Source organism: Scleropages formosus, chromosome 9 (genome assembly GCF_900964775.1).
Source record: "Scleropages formosus chromosome 9, fSclFor1.1, whole genome shotgun sequence".
Classification (NCBI taxonomy): domain Eukaryota; kingdom Metazoa; phylum Chordata; class Actinopteri; order Osteoglossiformes; family Osteoglossidae; genus Scleropages; species Scleropages formosus.
The window spans coordinates 27,455,253-27,473,656 of NC_041814.1; the positions used below are offsets into that span (position 1 = coordinate 27,455,253).

The 18,404-nt window shown below is 42.1% G+C and overlaps 1 protein-coding gene across 1 annotated transcript in view; it reads left to right on the plus strand.

The window, feature by feature from the left end:
* Positions 1-18,404, plus strand: part of malrd1 (MAM and LDL receptor class A domain containing 1) — a 92,553-nt gene that overhangs the window by 68,324 nt on the left and 5,825 nt on the right. The window contains exons 33-36 of the mRNA XM_029254858.1: positions 2,124-2,281; positions 7,436-7,637; positions 11,550-11,828; positions 16,613-16,738. Of these exons, the coding sequence (XP_029110691.1) occupies positions 2,124-2,281; positions 7,436-7,637; positions 11,550-11,828; positions 16,613-16,738 (765 nt within the window). The remainder of the gene's footprint in view (positions 1-2,123; positions 2,282-7,435; positions 7,638-11,549; positions 11,829-16,612; positions 16,739-18,404) is intronic.

Here is an 18,404-nt window from a genome sequence, read left to right on the forward strand (position 1 = left end):
TAAAGATGAAATTGATCATAAAAGGAACATCCTGCCTCGGAATCACCATTGAAGCTCAGAGCTCATCGTGAGATCACAATGTGGGTCAGGTTTTTCCTGGAGACTTGGTCACTGCAGAATTTATAGGGGTGAATATGATATTATGACCTTAGCATTCCTACTGCCTGCATCTAAACTGAATCTTTTTTTCTCTTTTACATTAAAAATCTCATGGACAAGTTCTTATTTTCCATTAAGTTTCTTCCATTTTCAGGACTTGTATGCTTAAAGATTGCGTGCAAGGCCTCGGTCTTAAAAGTTTTGCAAACCATATTTCATTCTATACTGCGGCTGGACATCTTCAATCTTTGATTTTAGTGGGTATGCCTGAGCCTTTTTTGAGGAGATGGAGGGTTTTAATGCAGTTGCTTTAAATCTGGATGGTGAAGCAGATTTATCAGGTTATTCTGAAACTCTTTTTGACAAAATTTCACCACCACAGAAAGACTTTCTGTGATATGGAGAGGCGTCTGGTTCTTTTTCCAATCTTGATTTTTACAATCAATATTTATTAATTACCACCACATGAAATTAAACCATTAACCAAAATTATACTGAGCTTTTTGACTCTACTGCAAGTGGTCCCCGACTTACGATGGGGTTACGTTCCACAAAACCCATCGTAACGTGAAAATATTGTAAGTCAAAAATGCATTTAATACACCTAATACACACCTCTACGTGACAGATTGGGAGATGCGGATCGCTGCCGCTGTCCAGCAGCGTGAGAGAGTATCATACAACATATTGCTTGCCTGGGAAAAAATCTAAATTCGAAATACGGTTTCTACTGAATGTCTATCACCAGCTCACCGTCATAAAGTCGAAAAATCGTAAGTCAAAATATCGTAGGTCGGGGACCACCTGTACTGAAGAGAAAAATCTACTAAATAACAACTAGGGGCAAAACATCAAGCAACAAATCTTAAGATCCATTCATCCATAACACAATAAACTCTCAATTCTTTTACCTCCTCTCCAACTCGAAACTCCTACACACTTCTCAACTCCAATCAGTGCCTTCAAAGTTGTCTCTATTTATACTGTATTCTCAGTTAAACTTGCCTTACCTTGTGCTTGCTTTACCCTATTGAACCTTATCCAGGTGTAGCTGTCAATCCCTACAAATAGCAGTGTGGTCAGACCCCAGCCTGTGACACTTTCATTAGAAATGGCAAATCTGTTTACAATGTGTTGTATCTGCTTTACCTGGGCATACTGAAATGTTCTAACTAGGCTTGCTGATGTTCTTTTGACTGCTCAGCCAAAAACTTCCTTAACTAGATATTCTCATGCTGTTGTGGTGGGGTAAATGCTCCATCTGTGGCTTTCATGCCTTTATGCATTGGACCACACAAATAAAGACATAGCTGCTGAGTTATATGTATAGCTAGTAGTGTAGTTGTTAGAACTGCTGCCTGCTTACTCAAAGGTTGCAGGTTCAAATCTCAGCTTTTTCTGTAGTACCTTTGAGCAAGGTACATCTCCTCAAAAAGTGCTCTAGTAAAGTTACCTAGCTGTGTCAAATGGTGACTAATTATAAGTAGATTGACATTGTAAGTCACTTTGGAAAAAGTCATCAAATGAACTAATGAATGTGAACTATGGGTATGCCTCTGTGGCACTGTTTGATTGTCTGAAATTTCTTTCCCCAGAATTTCCATAACATTTTTTTCCTCTGTCCAAGGGGATTTAAAACTTCTGTGTTAGCCTGACAAGTTTTGATAAACTCCAAGTATGCAATATTTGCAGTCTTGCGCAGCAGCCCTTAAGCTTGGCACTGTGCATAGCCAAAACTTGAAGGCTGCTCTCTGAAGACGTGCAAGCCAGTCATCGAACAGGAATGAAAAGTGTGCTCAGAAAGAAAGAGATGGGCTACAGCTGGGCTGCTTCCTCGTGCGGTTCTGCTGGCTGTCGTGTCACATCTGAGCGACCCCATCGCCTGCCACGGCTGTCTATCCACACCATACCCCAGAAACCAGAGGAATGAGCAGCAGACGTGGTTAGCATGAGCCCCTGCTGTTTTCAATAAACCTTACCACATTTCAAAAAATGCATGTCTCTTTTTTCTGTCCCTAACAAAGATGGATGCGGCAAATTCCTATACATTCACTCTGCCGTGCAGAGGGAGGGCGACGTTGCCAGGATCACAACCAGAATTCCTTTCGCTGCAAGCATTGGTGTGTGCCACCTCCGGTTCTGGTACTACATGTTTGGATCTCACCGAATGGGTACCCTAAAGGTGAGTGACCTCTGACAGTAGCACAGTAATTAAGGAATGGGACTTTCGACCAAAAGCAAACTGACCTGCAGTATTGTTTAAATGGATGCGATAGGTCTTAGAGAAACATAGGTAATCCTGTCATGGAAAATATCATTTCCATTCAAAAGACAACAAATGTCCAAAGAAAATCTTTAAATCCAGGATTAAATATAGCACATATGACAATTTCCCTGCAGAAATTCATTTCCATCCCATAAGTTGCCTAAAACCAAGAACCAGCACAAGGGGGGAAGTCTGAGGGGAAAGTTCAGGCAGACTTCAGTTCAGAGCTTAGCCATGTTAATAATAGAATAACATTTCTTCAGGACTGTAACAGAAGAAGAAGGGCACTTAGTAGAGTACCTTCTCACAAAGACATCCAAGTGAGCCTGAGACTCCTGAAAAGGGCATAAGCATACAGCTGATAGAAAGGGTCAACACTGAATATCGAGGTCAGGTCTTATTATCAGACAAAACCATCTGAAAGATCAAGTGCAATAAAAAGAATATATAGCTCCAAGAAAAATTGTTGCAGGTTCTGAAAAAGGCAATAGACCTGTTGACTTCAGTAGGACTCATCAAGTCTTTAGTAAGTTAAGGCTATATTACTGTAGAATAGGTGCTAAAAAATGAGAACATGTGGTTCTATCAGATTCAAACACCTAAGCTTCGGTTATAAGTTTGAATCATATTCATTTTCACAGATTGATGGCTTAATTGGATGCCTTGGGAAGGGCAGATACTTTGGCATCCCTGACTACAATAAAGGTCCCTAGCAGGTTTCAATGTCAGAAGACAGAAAAAAAATGTATAGCTTTTTACATGCAGTTAGTGCACTGATATTTTAACACGATACCATTTAGTCTACATGACGCACCCACAGCTTTCTGATGGCTAACAAAAAAGGAAGTTGGGACCAGTCCTGGAGCTGGTGGGGTGATTCTTTGTATTTTTTACCTGACTCTTTTGTCACACTCTGTCAGAACTCACAGGGAAAAATGAAAGTGACAAGACTGTGGGTTATGTTTATGAAGGCTTACAAGACACATTGTGACATCTTTTTATGAATGACAGATATTTCACAGATACCCACTGTGCAGACAAATGCCTCTGGTTGATTGAGAGGCTGTGTTGTTGCAGGATGTACCAAGGGCATATCGTCTAGTTATCTGTGTGTGCATGAAACATGGTGATATGGTGCTCAGCAGTAGAGAAATAGTGCTCGGCAATAGCATGGGCCTTGAACTCCCTGAAATATGACCTTCTTGGTCAGTAGTTCAGTCTAGAGATAATAATGTTCTTCAGTGGCCAGAAAAGATGTTCACAATTAAACATTTGGTATCTTTTCATTCAGGCTTCCAGGGTCTGGATGCAATAATGGAATTTTCATTTAAACCTCACAAATGACATTAAACTGCCACTAATTATCCAAACAAAGTGACATAAGAGCAAGTTGCTCACTGTATTAATAGTAATGTGTACAGGCAGAATGAGACTAAATTTTACGACTAAATTTAAATGAGAACCATACCTGTCTGGTGTTTTGTGTGAGCAGGTGCTTGTGTATCCGGAACGCCGATTATTTAACATTACTAAACATGAAAGGAACTTGGGAAATAACACAATGGTTACATAAACAGATACGTAGTTGCTTCTGTTGTTCACTTTTCAAAGATAATGTATGCCAAAGGAGCCTGCGTAAACATAATTTATTATACAGACAATGCATAACGTACTCACGACAGGAAGCATTGTTACTTCCCAGTTTGACCTCATTATCGAAGGGCAAATGGGAGCTTAATGAGTTCATAAATGGAAAATAGACTTGGAGGCAGGACCAGCACACACAGTTTATTGAGGGGCAAAGTAATAATTCTGTGATTGATTGTTTGATGACTTCAGTAATAATATTTGGATTAATTATGCTGAAGATATCATTGTAAATGAGGATACCTCTGTATAGCAATTATGGATGTATAAATTGCCTAATGGTTTGCTTAATTGTGATGATGAATATATAAACACCCTCCCTCTCATGATGCTTTAGTTGTCCTGGCATTTCTTGGGCATTCTAGGTTGTTGTTGAGCAGTTGTGATTTAAAATCTGGTTGTTGCAACAATGTGAGGGGATTTGACTTTGGACTTTATAGAGCTCTTTGTTGTATTGACAAGGCCTGGAAGGCAGTGTGAGTAGAGGGGGCATTTGGGGGGTCCTTGTTTAAACCAGATTCATAAATAAATTAAGCTTTATTTGTAAATCATTCTTTTTGCTTAAAGGATCAATGTAAGGTAGATTTAAGGTGAATGATTTAGCCTAATATTTCATTTTCTGCTGAATGAAAATTATAAATTATCCAGAAAGAATGATTGATATGCTACAATAACTTTACTTTTTGTATGCTTACTATGTGGTACATTCAGTCGTTAAAATACTGGATAAAAAATGGTCCTCTCTGTTCTCGTTTATCGGGAAAACTGCTTAGAATTTTTTTCGTCTGTTATTAACTTTTGACACTACCTATTATAAATGATAAACCACAACAAGATGTCATAACCACCTCTAGCACGCAACAAAGATATCTGTACTTATTGGTTATTTACCATGTGGGACATTAATTTATTAAAACATTGAACAAAAATGTTCCTCTACATCTGAAAGGAAAATCATTTTTGTATTTTTTATTAATCATATTAAGAACCAATAAACTGTACCAAGATGTCATAACTGCCTTTGACATTCAATTAAAATTACTCATCATTTCAAAATGTGTTTAAAGAATAAATTATATTACACACAGACATTAATTGTACCTGGAAAGAACTAATTAGTAGAAAATAAGCACCAGGTGCGGCCAAAGAAGCCAAATTAAAGTTCCCTTCAAAACAATGTTCTAGATAGATCAGTTTGATTCCTTTATCTTTTGTACACCAAAATAACCTTAAAAGAATCTGAGAAAAACTAAAAACATACTCTTAAATGTCCATAAATAAATTCAGAGAAAATAATTGTGCTTTTATTGCATTGGAAGCTGGTGGATTTCACACAGGTATAATTTATTCATTCAGCATAAGATTTCCCCAAAAGAGACTCAGTGTTTGTTTTTTGTCCTCAGATACTTATAATTATTTACCATTTACATTACTGGGTAATTTTTACTGTCTCAATTCAGGATTTGTACCGTGCTCAAGGCTTCAACAGCAGGAAATTGATATCAAACCTTGGTTTTTTAAGTGAGATGCAGTAGCAGTAACCACTATGGTACCTGCTGCCCACGTGTCCTCCAGCGTTCTTCGGTTTTATGATGCAGAATGGTCAAAGAGAGTCATATCAATAATATTTTTATTTTACTTATTTGCTTAATGATAGACTTTAATTTTCAATACATGCCTCTTCTTCACTCCAGGTTATGAACCCCTGAGCTAGAGATCAGCAGGTAGAGAGTCAAAGTTAACCATTAGGATGTGAGAGTTCTGAATTTCTGAAAAATCTTTAAAGACGATTGAATTTGGCTGTTTTGTGAGCCTACCTGCTTGTTGTATTTTGCACTGTAGTTCAGGAAAAGCAAATTGTCCATTAATATAAAATATAAACACCTGACTTTAATGAAAACTCATGCAAAATGTTATTGATTTTCAAATAATTTGCATTTTTGAGATATCAATGTGTCAGTATGATCTGAAATCTAATTCATAGCCTATTTAAGGTAACTGCTTAAGTCTGGAAACAAGAATATTTTGAAATAACTTTTCCTACTATGGTTAATTTTTTTTTTCTATTCAGTTTAATTTTAGCCTTTATCAATAATATAAAAAGAAATTACTAGATTTTAGACTTCTACAGAATTATTTTCATGAAACTATTAAGATGGCTGATTTAATTTTAGGTAACAGGCTTTCAATATTCACGCAACAGGAATGAATGTGCCATTGAAACTTTGGATTTCTATCATACACAGTCTTTATGATTAATATAAAAAAGCATAGGCAATGTAGCCTTTATAAGAAAAACAACAGAAAAATATAATGCCGTCATGCAAAGTCAGCAGGAAGGCATAGCTGCCAGGTATAGTCTGCAACACATATATCTACTATTCGTGTCCAAAGGCCTTTTCCATCAGTTTGATGGCCAAGAGGGGGGTGGTGGTGTGGTGGCAGGCTTGACCGGGTCCTGCTGTGTCGGGGGTCCGGGGTTTGAGTCCCGCCTGGGATGACTTGAGGCAGACTGACATCTTGTCCGGGGTGTGTCCCCTCCCCCCATCGGCCTTGCACCCTCTGTTGGCGCTGGTTTGTTGCAACCCTGCTTCGGACAAGTGCTTTCAGACAACGTGTGTGTGATAGCTGAGATCATGCTGTCTATTGCCTTGCGTTGTTTGGATACTCAAAGGTGGCTTTTGGCTCCGCAAAACATGTCCTTCATCTTGCTTCCTTATATCACCAGTATCACCCACTGAACTGCACAACTCTGTTTTGTACACTGATAATTAGGACTTTAAAAATACAGGAGGATGATTTTATTTAATTACCCATCGCTTGATTGTCGACAGGCACAGTCACGGCTGACAGGTTGCTCATTGACAGATGATTTACTTCCCTACTTAGCAGCTGCGAGCGCCCAGTCGGAAGGCGCTGATGTTTCCCCTCCGCGTGGATCGTCTCGCGAATTTCGGTAGCCTGGGGAGTAGGAAGGCTGTGAGCTCCTCAACAGTCCAACGAGTTTCAGTCAATTCCAGTATGTGAAGAGCTAAGTGCACTAGGTGGCGAAGTAGTTAGTGCTGATGCAGGTGAAGTCCCACCACCTACCCTTGATCAAGGCACTTTGGTTGAATTGCTCTAATAAAAATTTCACTGTAATACAAATGGGTAAACTGTTACAAGGACCTTAGTGTCCAGACCTGGAATTGCAAGTTATCATGAAGAAAAGTGTGAGATAAATATTCTTTAATTAATAAAATTGGAGCGATTTCAGATCATAGAAATTGGTAAAATGGTATTCAGAGGTATTTTAGTATAGATTAATTTTTTTAAAAATTAAAAAAAAATATCGATTACCCAGTTTCGGTCCGTTCTCATCACACCTCCATGCCGGTGTGGGACCAGAAAAGATGCACAGACTCTTGTTCCGGGGCTGCACAGGTGTACACTGTTGGGGAGACCGGGACAGACCTGCTGATGTGGGCCGCCAGCGGTAACCACGGCGACCGGTGGAAGTACGCCAGCGTGGCGCTCTCCAACACCCAGCACTTCCGAGTGGCCTTCGAGGCAGAGGCAGGGGGAGATGTGCGGACGGACGTCGCCCTGGACGACATCTCCTACACCGCGGAATGTGCCGTGGGAGGTGAGACGCCGCAAACACACAGCCCCCCACCGCACCGCACCGCACCCTCACCGTCTTCCCTGCCTGTGTTGCCCCTCCTTCCTGTTGATATATTTCCTCTCTTCGCACTTTCCTTAAGCGGAACATTGTGTTCAGAGGCCGCTTTGGATTTATGGACCCGCAGACCTCTGTATATTTATGCTGCCGGCACCCATCTGAGGGGGAAGCAATTACCTTTGTATTGCGCTGTTTCTCACACTGCTGCTTGCACTCTCACACTGCCTGACTACCCGCCCAGCCACTAACAGTCACGCACTCCTCCGCGTTTCTCCTTTCATTTTCAAGCTCCAAGGAAAGACTGCTTTTGAATCTCTATACTGAGAATCTTATAATAATTCCATCCATCCACCGTTAACAACTGCTTGTCCGGTTCAGGGTCACGGTGGTCCAGAGCCTATCCCAGAAGCACAGGGCATCAGGCAGGATATTCCTTAGATGGAATGCCAGTGTATCATAAGGTAATCACACACACACACACACAGAGGGCAATTTAGAGTCAACAATTTACCTGAAAAGCATGTCCCCACCACCACTAATAATAAAAATAACAATAATTCATCCATTGTCAACAGCCACTTGTCCCAAGTGGGATCATGGCGAGTCAGAGACCTACCTGGCAACGCAGGGTGCAGGGCCAAGGGAATACACCCCACTTCGTTGCAAGGCACCCTAAGCAGGGCTTGAACCCCAGACCCGCCACACAGCGGGCACCAGCTGCCACCACTCTCCGCAGTAATAATAATAATAATAATAATAATAATAATGGGTGGCACGGTGGCACAGCAAGTAGATTCAAGATTGAAGAGTTTATTGTCATGTGTACAGTAAACAGTTCGTTACACCATACAATGAAATTCTTACTCTGTGAATCCTCTCAGAAGCCTATGAGATAAATTGTAAGGACACAAGGAAGGAAAAACACAAGTTTACAAAAATTACTATTAGTGCAAAAATCCAAGAAACGAAGTTATATACGTATAGAAAGTGTGCAGTGCGCAACGTAAATATGGAAGTCATACATGTGCAACGTCCTGCAGAGTTAGATTGGGTCAATTTGAAGTTGAAAGGGGGTGTGAATTTGTGTGTGCAAGGTATGTGTCACAGCGCCTGGGGGGTGTGAGAGGACATGGGTTCGATCCCTGCTCAGTCTGTGTGGTGTTTGCATGTTCTCCCCGTGTCTGTGTAGGGTTTCCTCTGGGTGCTCTGGTTTCCTCCCACAGTCCAAAGACATGCTGTTCAGGTTCACCCATAGTGTGTGAGTGACAGAAAGAGTGTGTGTGTGTTCCACTTATGTACGGATGAGTGACCCAGTGTAAGTAGTGTATCTAGCAGTGTAAGTCACCGCGGTGAATAAGGTGTGTGGGCTGATAACGCTACATAGAGTTCAGTGGAAGTTGCTTTGGAGAAAAGTGTCAGCTAAATAAATAAATGTAAATGTAATGTAGAGGTTTTCAGGAAAATATTAAATAAATATGCATATGTTTGATACGGGATCCAATGTATAAACAATGCAAGAATTGGCTTATATCTGCAAAAGTGCTCTGACAGCAATGCTGCTCTGTTGCAAAGGCACTTTCCTGTCAGTGACATTGTGGCTAATTAGCTGTAAATCACACTATCGTTAGCATCTCCTCACGGTCTGCTTCGCTTACCGGGTGTGACGAATCTCGTTACATTAGCGGTCGTCTGTGCGTCCCACCGGACTTGCAGCGCCGGACGTCTCGGGGGTCACCAAGCGGGCCGGAGCGCTGCGCAGAACAGGAGCCCGGTTCAAGCCGTCTGTTATTGTTCGAAAGGAAAATCGACCTGTTTCCTCATGCTGTGTTTTGTGTGTTGGGGGAACATCCAGCTCCTGGTCGCTCCCAATTCTGCAGACACTGAGCTCCCTTTTCAACATGCACCACAGAGCTGTTAAAATCACATGCCCTAGGATCACTTAATAAAAATTGTCCTGGTGTTTTGTCCTGTTCAGTTACTGCCTGGTCCCAGGGATTACTGTACCTGGATTTACTGCATTTGCCCTGCAGTGTGTACTCTTTTTTAAAAGCAGTAGGTGGCGTAGTGGTTAGAGCTGTAGCCTTCCACTTTAAGGACCCAGGCTGAAATCCCACCACCTGCTGTAGTACCCTTGATCAAGGTACTTACCTTTAATTAATACAGTAAAAAATACCCTAAATAGCTATATGTTACTTACTGTAAATTGCTTTAGAGGAAAGCAAATAAATATGTAGTAAACCAAATATATAGTAATTTCTAGTGTGTACCCCACTTTTCTGCTGGGGATTGGCTACAGACCATCATGACCCTGCTTTGGATAAGTAGTTAGTGAAAACAGCTGGATGAATCTATCTATCTATCTATCTATCTATCTATCTATCTATCTATCTATCTATCTATCTATCTATCCCTGGAGTACAAAGAGGCATCACTTGTACAATTTTTATTAAAATTGCATACAGCCTTTTAAGGGCTGGTTGTCTTCTGAAGTACTTCAGATTAAGTGCTTTCTTAAACAAAAGAAAGAGAGAGAGAGAGAGAGAGAGAGAGAGAGAGAGAGAGAGAGAGAGAGAGGAGAGAGAGAGAGAGAGAGAGAGAGAGAAAAGTGTCATTTGTTAGCATAGAATGTCTGTGACCATCCGAGGATACACTCAGGCCGTAATGTGGTAAAAAGCTGTTTGCTAATGCTTCTTAATCACACCCCCTGATTGTTATAGGAACCCACTCTGGTGCTGGAGCTGGCACGGTACAGTAAATGTAACAGAATAGGTGTGAAATGAAAAGACCCGTCGACTGTTTTGCTCTCAGCCTATAAATCGGAAAAATTTATGGCTCTGGACTTAGCGCACGCTGAAATAGCAATTCTGGAATATTTACACATGAATATACCTCATCTAATCTCAGCCTCCGCAGACTTGTACATCCACTTGCCAAAATTTCATACCGCAACTTCAAGTGCAGAGTGATCTGCGGTCTCCAGGAAACTCGGAGGTGCAGATCATCAACGTGGATATAAACGGCATTCGTGCTTTTCCAAGAGGGTGTTTAGTCCCTCCGTGGTGACTTCTCCAAGTCTCTTCACCTTACAAATCCAGGAAAAGGAGAGGAGACCAAACCTTGAGCTGCTGAGCTGGGTCATGCATAGTGCTCCTTTCCTTTGGATTCGTCAATATTTGGGTTTCACCCCATATAAAATAAAGTCCCACCTGCAAAAAAAGAGAAGTTCACAAAAGGAGAGCGAGTTCCAAGAGAAATTAACGATGACATGGGGAGGACGAAATAAAAAGCGTTTCGCCTTCAATGCCAAAAAATGAACTTGACCCGTTCCTCACTTAACACCTCTGTGTGTATCTCGATGTGTCTGTGTGACCATCTAATCTACCGTCTGCCAGTGTTGTTTTTCTTTAATATCGCCTGCTGAAATGACTGGTTTGATCCAATAATTATGCAGCAGTTAAGCAACAATTACGATGCTGCAGCAATTAAAACTGAACAGTAATGATATTCCAGCTCGAGTTATTCACTGTTTCTGTAGGTCTGAACTGTATTTAGCATTTACTGGTGTCTCATCATCAGTTGTGCAGAGTGTTATGTACAGAATACTGCATGCATTTAAATGTAGGTTAGTTTTGTATATTACAAAAATGTGTATTATACACAAATGGCTACAATTTTTATGTATTTAAATATAGGTTAATAAAATATATAAATTTATAAGATAAGCACTTCTAGGAATACCATGTACATGCATTTTGAAGTTGGTTAATTTCATATAAATGTACATGAAAAACACTCTATGAAGCTACTTGAAGGTATGTTCATTTTATTCATCGTAACGCTTTTAATCACTGTAATATGTACCAATGTGCCACCCAGCCCCTGTGACTCCAGAACCAGTGACTTGCCAGCCAGACTTGTTCCAGTGTCTTCACGAGTTCCAGTGCATCCCGCGCAGCTGGCAGTGTGACGGCGAGAAGGACTGCGCCGACCTGTCTGATGAGGAGCAGTGTCCCACCCGCATTCCGGGAACTGTGCCCCCCCAGGACCGCTGCGGTCCGGGACGTTACCAGTGTACAGACGGCCGCTGCCTTGCCTCCCTGTTTCGCTGTGATGGGGTCCCTGATTGCCCACATGGTGAAGATGAGTTTAGTTGCCGTGAGTGTCCTGGAAACACGTCTGTGTGTGTGTGTGTGTGTGTGTGTGTGAGAGAGAGCTTACATCTTTTTCTGTATTTGTTTTCCTGTTAACCATACCCAGTAACCTCATCTTTACCTGGTGATGTAGCCTGGAGGACCATTTTGTCCCCACTGTGGTGAAATGAACCCCCTCTGTCCCTCAAAGCTGCTGAATCCTTCCCAGCATTCGGGTCTCAGATCCACCTCTTTCAGGGTCCTTTCTCTCCCGATCGCCTCACAGCTCCATAAATGAGTCCAACACCATCTCCTACGATGTATTTGCTATTTGAATGGGACTTCTACAGGCAGCTACTCAAGCGATGTGAAGCAGCAACGAGGTGGTATCAGACGAACAAATTGTAAATCACTTTGGAGAGAAGTGTTTATAAAAGCATATACTTAAATGTAAAGATTTACCAGTTAAGGTTTAACACATTCCTCAAAGGTACAATAGCAGAGACATTTTATAGGACTTAATTGAAGACCATTACCTTAACCATCATGCTACTGCCTTCCCAGAGTTGCAATTTCAGTGTTTTAGGACAACTGGGGGCCATTAACAATGTGAACTCAACGACTTGCCTTAGGAAGGTAACCCATGCAAGTCACTGGGATGGAAAAAGACAATTCTACAAAAAGTTAGAGAACCAACATAAATTGCGCACCTGTGGCCTGTTCACTTCGTGTTTGCTGTTTTAGCTTTAGTCTCAAACGCTACAGTTGTGCGTCCGTTGAAACGAACCAGTCTGTTTGTATTCTCAAACTTCTCTATACAAAGAGCTGATGATTCAGCCTCTGTTATGGATGGGGTTTGCTTTTTGTGTTTTGTAGTGAATGAATGAATGAATATATATTAATTAATAAATAAGTGCATTTTCCTTCAGGCTGCGATGTGTGAAATGATCCGTCATCCGCGGAAGGGTTGCTGTTGTCATCTTATTTATTATCTAGACAAATTATTTGTCCCTGACTGAAAGACCACATGCTTTTATTCATTTAGCTGATGCTTTTCTCCACTGTGACTTAAAACAGTTTGCCCATTTATACAGCTGGGTAATTTTTACTGTATCTATACAGCGTAAGTACCTTGCTCAGGGCTGCTACAGCAGGAGGTGGGATTTGAACCTGCAATCTACAGATCTAAAAGCAGCAACCCTAACCACTATGGTTACCCTGCATATTTTTATTACAGTGTGAAATAAAAATTGAGCTCCACCTCTCCGCCCACAATTCCGTACGATACCCGCAAGAGTTCCGCACACCGGTGGGGTGTTCCGAGCCCGTGCCGCCATGATAGACAGCTCGATGCAGAGAGGGAGGCGCCGTTCTGGATGAGCAGCCCACGCTGAGTCTGGTTTGCAGGCGGAACAGCATGGTGGCGATGAGGGGGCTGGGGGGGGTGTAAACCGACAGTTAACCGCCTCCCCACTGATTTCTGCCTGCAGCTGGAACACGATGACAAATGGCCCAAGACAATAAATTAGCTGCTCTGGATCTCGACACCTTGCGCACATACAAGGCTTGTTACCCAGTCTTAGGAGGTTGGACTGGAGACAGGAATTACAGGATCAGGAATCAGGTTTAATTTAAAGATTAAATAAATCAAACACACTGTCACATGTTTTTTTTTTCATACATCTAATGAAATGCATTTGGTTGAGCATACCCCTACCCCCATAATTTCTGTATTATCTTTATACACGTGGGGGGCGCGGTGGCGCAGTGGGTTGGACCACGGTCCTGCTCTCCAGTGGGTCTGGGGTTCGAGTCCCGCTTGGGGTGCCTTGCGACGGACTGGCGTCCTGTCCTGGGTGTGTTCCCTCCCCTTCTGGCCTTACACCCTGTGTTACCGGGTAGGCTCCGGTCCCCATGTGGGACAAGCGGTTCAGAAAATGTGTGTGTGTGTGTGTGTGTGTGTGTGTGTGTGTGTGTGTTTGTACACACTGGCTGAAACCACTTGTCCCAAGTGGGGTCGCAGCAAACTGAAGCCTAACCTGGCAACACAGGGTGAAGGACTGGAGGGGGAGGGAACACACTCAGGATGGGATGCCAGTCTGTCACAAGGCACCCCAAACAGGACTTGAACCCCAGATCCACCAGAGAATGGGACCTGGTCAAGCCTGCTGTGCCACCGTATGTATTATATTTATGATGATGAATTAATTGCAGATCCATGCATAGTTAAATTACATTGAAATATAGATGAATGATTAAATAATTAATTAGATCATATGGGTCACACTGCTGGCTGGAGGCCTACGTTTGGCCTGGTTTTGCCATGAGATTTAAATATTGATATTGATGGCTGCCACTTGTACTCAGAGTGGATTCACAGGAAATAAAGTATAAGCAATAGGGAAAATATTCCAAATTAAATTTTTTTGTTTAAGTAAACTTCTCGGCTTCTATTCTTCTTTACCGTCCGTGATGAGAAATGCCACGGACCCAGTTAATGGGGTAAACGCTGTGTTTATTGCGGCAGTAATGAACCATTCCCCTGGCCTCGGGCCATTTTCTCACTGAATGAGTATTTCCATAATTTGCAGAAAGCCACTTAATTACCTGGTGCTGGACGTTGCTACCGGGGCTGCCCTTCGGGGCAGATTCACATAGACTTTGTTGGAATGCTTAATCCGCATCAAGGCACCACACACTCCTGTGGGGTCTGCTGATCTTCGCTGCCCATTTGCTCAAATGCCCTTCTTTGGTGACCTCGTGGAGATCAGCGATAAGCGCTCTTGGCTCACATGCATTGTGAGCGTTCTGGCCGTTCCAACCTGAGCCCACAGGTCCATAGGGACAGACTCTTGCTAATTGAGTTTGGAGCAAATTTTACAGGGTCTAGTGTTTCTTTTTTCATTGAATTATCACATTTGAAGGAAAAAAAAATCAAAGGTTAAGTTTCTCAATAATGCAAACTTTGGTCTGACCATCTGCAGTTGGCAGAGGTTCCAAGCCTTTTTCTTTGTGCCACCTAGTTTCACATCCCTTCTTCACGGTCTATCTTCTGTATAGTGTGGGCATGCCTGGTGAAAGCTAGCCTTAGTGTATTAAAATTTAAAGTAATTTTTTTTTTTTATCCAGTCTGATTTTTATTTGTTCATTCAGTTGATGTTCTCCCAAGCAATTTACAGTGTTAGGGTTGTATATCAATCTACTTATTCAGTTGTTTAAGTTATAAAGTTGGGTTTACTGTGTCAGTTCAGGATAAGTACCTTAATGGAGGGTACTTTAGAGGCTGCAGCATGGAACCCTGAATGCATGCCTCATCATTCTCCCTAGTGTGAAGAAGTCATGGGTTGTGTGGTGGTCTGTGCTCTGGGTCATGTCATCATTGAACACCTGCTACCGTCAACTGTCAAACAGTGGGAAGGAGTGCAACATGGTAAGACTGTGGGGAACCATTGTTTTATAGCATTTGGGAACGTAGCGGTTAGAGCTGTTGCCTCTGGACTTGGAGAATGCAGGTTCAGATCCCAGTTTCTGTTGTAATACCTTTGAACGAGGTGCCTTAACACTGTAAGCCAATTTGGAGAAAAATTTCCACTTAATGAGTATAGGAATCCTTTAATTTATCATCTCTTGTTATTTGATATTTCACTATTCTATCCCTTCCACAAAAAAAGCACCTCTTTTTGCAGAATTATAAAAGGATACCCTGAAGTTTTCATCTCTTGCCCTGCCCTCTAGAGCACCACTGTTTGAAAAGGGTTTGAAAAGCCTGTTACTCTGCAAAATGCCCAGGAGCTCCTAATGCTTGACTGACTGATGGACCCATTTTACCATGGCTGTGTTCATTTCATAATGGGACTAACTGTCCGGTTGAAAGGCTCTTCTTGCTGCGGCAGTCTCCCCTCTCTTCGCTGACGGTATTTAACAAAGCACAGGGAAAACCCACCAAAGAGTATTTTTCGTATGTGAAGAGATCAGGGCCCCAGACTAGATGTGGATGCCAGTGCTCAGATGGGAAAGAACCGCTTGGCAACCATCGGGAGAGGAAAATAGAGCAGTCACGAAAAGCAGGCGGTGAGACAAAACGAAATACTAATGGGAGCTGGACGTGAGCATGAGAATTCCAGGCTGTTAACATCACAGACGCTTCACCGCGGGTCGAGGCCCTGGGCACACAGCGGGGACATAATTAAACTGGCAAATAAGAGGCAGCCTCCGAACCGTGCCGCACTCAGAAGATGGAGCTCGATGCTCTCAAAAATATTTACTTTGCTATTTTTCAAATTACTATTTAGATGCTCTGCAGGCTGAGGCATGTAACTCATACTATGTTGTGACCCTGCAGGATATTTTTATTGCAAATACATTGTTTGCCTTTTGCTTGGGCACAGTTTTTTGGGTGTCACAGTGGGTAACAATGATGCCTCACAGTACTTGGACTGTGGTTTGTGGCATGAGTTCGAGTGCAGCTCAGTCAGGCAGCAAAACATCCCCAGACCATCACACTGCCGCCACCATGTTTTGCTGTTAGTAGAAGGATATTACTCTGGAACACTGACATCACAAGGCCTGTGTTATCCAAAAAGATCTACTTTTGATTTGCCGGTCTGTACAGAGTTTAGAGTGCATGCAGGTCTCTGTCCTACACTATCTCTCATTTTCTCTCTCTGCAGCCAGACTTTCGTCCCAGAGTGCATTTCTGATGTGGATCTGCCTTTTTCCTGACATTTGCTCAGCCCTGAAGTTATTATATTTACTCGATAGAGGATTTATGCCATGTTTCTTCCTCCGCCCTCTCTGTCCCTTGTCCAGCACTACTGAGGTGTTCAGACGGAGCCCTAGTTTGCGAGGAAACAGCCAAATGTATCCCATCTTGGCAGCGCTGCGACGGCACCGCCCACTGCCTGCCCTTCCTGCCCGATGAGTCCAGCTGCCAAGGTGAGCACTCACCCCCCAGGCTTGGTTCACTTCACTTCAAACACATCTGCATCTTGAACTGTTGGAGCTGGAGTGGTGTTTGGTAGAGGGGGTACCCAGCATGCCAAGCAATGTGGAGCCTCACACAGAGTCTCATGTTTTACTCATGCGATGTGCAAGGACTGGTGTGTGTGTGTGTGTGTGTGTGTGTGTGTGTGCCTTTCTGCTTTAATGACTCCATTCCCCTGCCCTCCCTTGATGGGACTTTTTGGTGCTTTTTTATCCATCTGTGGTGCTTCCACAACAGCTCATGCAGGGGTTTTATGAAACTTTTATTAAACTGCTGCCCAAGATGGAATTCACAGACACACATGAAAGCCTGGTTATACACTGGCCTTTTGGGTAAAACCTGAAACAAATTATGTCGCAATCACTTCCTATGACAGTGCTTCTGTTCATTTTTTTATGGGAAAGAATTCAGAATTCCAGAGACAGCATATCCTGAAAGTAAACTCTGTGTATAGGTATAGTTGTAGAGTAGTAGCTTCACGTAAGTATGTGTATCCATTTTTTTGGAAGAAAAACTATGTTTATAAAATCTGAATGAAAACAGAGTAAATTCTGAGTAAATTGTCACAATTTATTCTGTTTTCATTCAGATTTTATAAACATTGTAAAGAGTCAGAGTAAATTGTGCTGATCTCTCTTTTTTCTATGAGGGTTTCTGAAATGTTATTGTCCATTCAGGTCAACACAGCTATTTTCATGGAGAAGAAAGCTTGTCTTAGGTGTTAGATTACATCAAAACTATGCATTTCTGCCATGACAAGCTGAAGAAACACAGCAAGTATAATACAGCATACATGGCTGTGAATAAGTACTTTAGAATTCTCTGTTTTTGCAACTTATTGACATTAAATTTGACCAGATCTTTTTGTCCATTCTAGCAGAATAAGAATGGATCCTGAGAGAGATAAAGTGATACAATCACATGTTTCATGTCATTTCCTTCTTGTGGAAGATAGTTAAATGTGCGGTCATAGGAGTGAAAAAGTACCTTTAGCCGCAATGACTGCAACTAAACACTTCCTGTAGCTGTTGACCAGGGTATCTCGTTGCTCTTGAGGAATTTTGGCCCACTCCTTCATCAAGAACTGCTTTAGCTCAGCAGTATTTTCAGCTTTTCCAGCATGAACAGCTCAGATTTCTCTAATTTTGATTCACCAGCATACAGAACATTCTTCTAGAAATCTTGAGTAACATCCCAGCGCCTTTCAGAAAACTATAGATCAGCTTTCATATAGTTCTTAGCAACCACCGGTTTCCACCTTGTGGCTCATGTGTTGCCCATTTTTGCATAGTGGTTTTATTATAGTGGAATCGTAAACACTGAATTGAGCAGAGGCAAGGGAAGCCTGCAATTCCCTGGATATTGTTCTGGGGTTCTTATTCGTCATTAATGACTTCATGCCTTGCATGTGGATAGATTTTGGCAGGACACCCTCTCCTAGACAGATTCACTGCTGTTCCAAACTTTCTCCGTTTGAGTACAGCTCTGACCATGGTTTTTACTGAAGTTCAGAGCATTGGAAATGACTGTGTAACCCTGTCCAGAGCTTTTCTCAGGAGATCTTCAGAAATGTCCTTTGAGAGTGGCATGATGTACCTCTATGAAACCGTCTTTTGC